This window comes from Poecilia reticulata, unplaced genomic scaffold, assembly GCF_000633615.1.
Source record: "Poecilia reticulata strain Guanapo unplaced genomic scaffold, Guppy_female_1.0+MT scaffold_1433, whole genome shotgun sequence".
Classification (NCBI taxonomy): domain Eukaryota; kingdom Metazoa; phylum Chordata; class Actinopteri; order Cyprinodontiformes; family Poeciliidae; genus Poecilia; species Poecilia reticulata.
In genome coordinates, this window is record NW_007616165.1 from 1 (window position 1) to 2,710 (window position 2,710).

The window sequence follows — 2,710 nt, forward strand, 5'->3', positions numbered from 1 at the left end:
TCACCATCACCATCATCATCTGTCACTGAGCCTTCACCAAGAGGTCAAAGGTCAGGATGCTTTTAGTTGACGACAGTACAATGTTAACCCAATAAGTCAGTCCTAAACATTCTGATTATCTTCAGTCTGAACTCAGTGACCGTTACCATGGAAGCGCCACAGGGCTGTGTGTTCGGTCCACTTCTCTATGTCACTCTGTGGCCCAGCAGCTTCCAGATCTGCTGTCCTGCAGAGGTGAGATAAACCCGTGATCCAACACAGATCTGGAGGGTTAGAGACCCCTGATCTACATCCTGTGGATCCACTAAGCTGCAGCTGGATGGGTTCACCGCCAATGTTCACTTATGATGTCCAACTGCCTGACGATGAGTCCATAGCAAACTCTCCCTGAACATTAAACCCTGATGAACTTTAATCAGACAGAGGAGAGGGAGACTCTCCAAAGATCCTAGTCCAGGATGAAGCATCAAAGATCTAGGAGCAGGAAAAGCTCTGGATGAACTACAGAGAAACCCAGAGTCCATGAGAAAGACCAGAAGGAGCCATTAAGGGAAGATAAAACTCAGGAAGTGGATGACGTTGACGAGTCCTACCAATGGACTGAAGGCCGGCACAGAAAACGAGATCAGGAACAGGATCTCAGACCAGTGGAGGTCAGGGTCCACCACACCGGAACAGAACCAAGATGGAGGATGTGCAAAGACTGAAATAGGTCAACAGGTAGCAGCTGTTTGGAGCTGGTTGGTAAAGCCAACATGAAGCACCGTAACCTGGAGGTGGGAACAGTCTAACATCTGATCAGATTCATTAACTCTGGGACTGAAGAGTTTGACATCCTCCTGAGTTTCCAGTTCCAGACCAATAAACACGATGACCAACCAACTGGGTGGAAAAAACAGAAAAGATCCTCAGACAAACCAATGAAAACCTCAGGGAGCATCGTGAGGAAGAGGACAGCTGTGGTCTTTTGTTTTTATTAATTCAGTGAATCGTGTTGAATATGAATCAGCAGGTCTGACCTTTATGAGCATCATCATGAAAACAGTTCTTGTTATAGTGAAACTTTGCATGTAAACTTTTGTTTGTCAACAGAACACAGTACTGAATCAGTAATGAAGTGTTGATGACGTTCTGCTGCTCAGTGGTCATGTGATGTTTACACCCCTCAGCTGTAAACATCACCGGCGCTGGTGGCAGGAGAGAGAGGAAGAGATAAAAGCTGATGACAGGAAGTGGATCTGCCAGTCTGGCCGGTCTGACGATGCGGGGTTGTGGTGGCTGTGACCTCTGTGACCTCTGTGACCCTGCTGGGCCTGTCATGATGCTGTGATGCTGAGCAGGAGGAGTGCGCTGAACGTGACGGTGACGGGGCCTCACCAGGGGGTCCTGGGCCTGGTGCTGTTCACCATCGTCACCACGCTGCCATGCTGCGTGTTCCTCTTCATCAACATCACCATGCTGTACACGCTGCGCAGCCGGCCGCTGTTCAGAGAGGCGTCCCGCTWCGTGCTGCTGTTCAACCTGCTGCTGGTGGACACCGTGCAGCTGTTCCAGAGCCAGTCCATGTTCCTGMTGTCCGCGGTCAGCCTCACGCTGCTGTACCCGGTGTGCGCCGCACTCAYCGCCTTCAGCAGCCTGGYCCAMTGCGTGTCCATGGTCACGCTGGTCAGCATGTGCCTGGAGCGGTACGTGGCKGTGTGCTACCCCCTCAGGCACAGCGCCATCGTCACCCTGAGGAACACTGGCGCCGCCATCRKYGTCATCTRKGGCGTCAGCTCCTCCCACGYCATCGTCCAGCTCAGCTTGATGCTGTCCCGCTTCTCRGTAGCTGACCTGGGGGTMATGCAGATGGTGTACTACTGCGGGAAGGAGAGCGCCTTCATCGACCCCGTGTCTGACCACTACGACAGAGCCTTCACCTACTTCCTGTTCCTGCTGGGGGCGGCCACCGTCTCCTTCGCCTACGCCGGCATCATCGTGGCGGCGCGCTCTGCGTCCACGGACAAAGCGTCGGCCTTGCRGGCGCGGCGCACRCTGCTGCTGCACCTGGTGCAGCTGGGCCTCAGCATGTCCTCCACCGTCTACAACTCGCTGCTGATCGTCATCACCAGCAACCTGGAGCGCGTCCCGGCCGTCCGCCTGCAGATCAGCCTCTACATGGCCGTCATCATCCTGCCCAAGTGCCTCAGCTCACTCATCTACGGCCTCAGAGACCAGAACATCCGGCCCATCCTCATCATGAACCTCATCTGCCAGTGCAGAGGCTCCGCTCTCCACACCAGAACCAGAACCAGAACCAAGAACAGAACCAGAGTCCAGCTCAGCTGAGACGTTCACTGGTAAATAAAGACAATAATCAGAGGAAGTCAGGGAAAATGTTCAGCAACAGAATGTTTGGTTCTGTTTTCACTGAAACAAAATTTATGAGAAATGACTGAAGGAGTAATAATTATAATAATTATAATAATAACAATAATAATAATTTTGATGGTGTTTTTATTTTCAGAATAACTTCAAGAGACCAGGAACATGTTTGTCTAATAATTAAAACATTAAGCAAATTTTTCATGAAGAACTTTGAGTGATTTTTTGAAACCTGCAGCTTTTAAAACAACATGAACTTTGATTAAAAACATGTTAAACCTGTCTGCCTTAATGTTAAATATGGAATATCAGGATTATTATGATGTTGGTGTTTAATAGGAAGGAA

At 50.3% G+C, this 2,710-nt stretch overlaps 1 protein-coding gene across 1 annotated transcript; it reads left to right on the forward strand.

Moving 5' to 3' along the window:
• Window positions 1-1,262: 1,262 nt before the first annotated feature.
• Window positions 1,263-2,431, forward strand: LOC103461422 (olfactory receptor 1571-like). The gene has a single exon (XM_008403721.2). The coding sequence runs from the start codon at window positions 1,330-1,332 to the stop codon at window positions 2,326-2,328; it is 999 nt and encodes a 332-aa protein (XP_008401943.1). The 5' UTR covers window positions 1,263-1,329; the 3' UTR covers window positions 2,329-2,431.
• The last annotated feature ends 279 nt before the right edge of the window (window positions 2,432-2,710 follow it).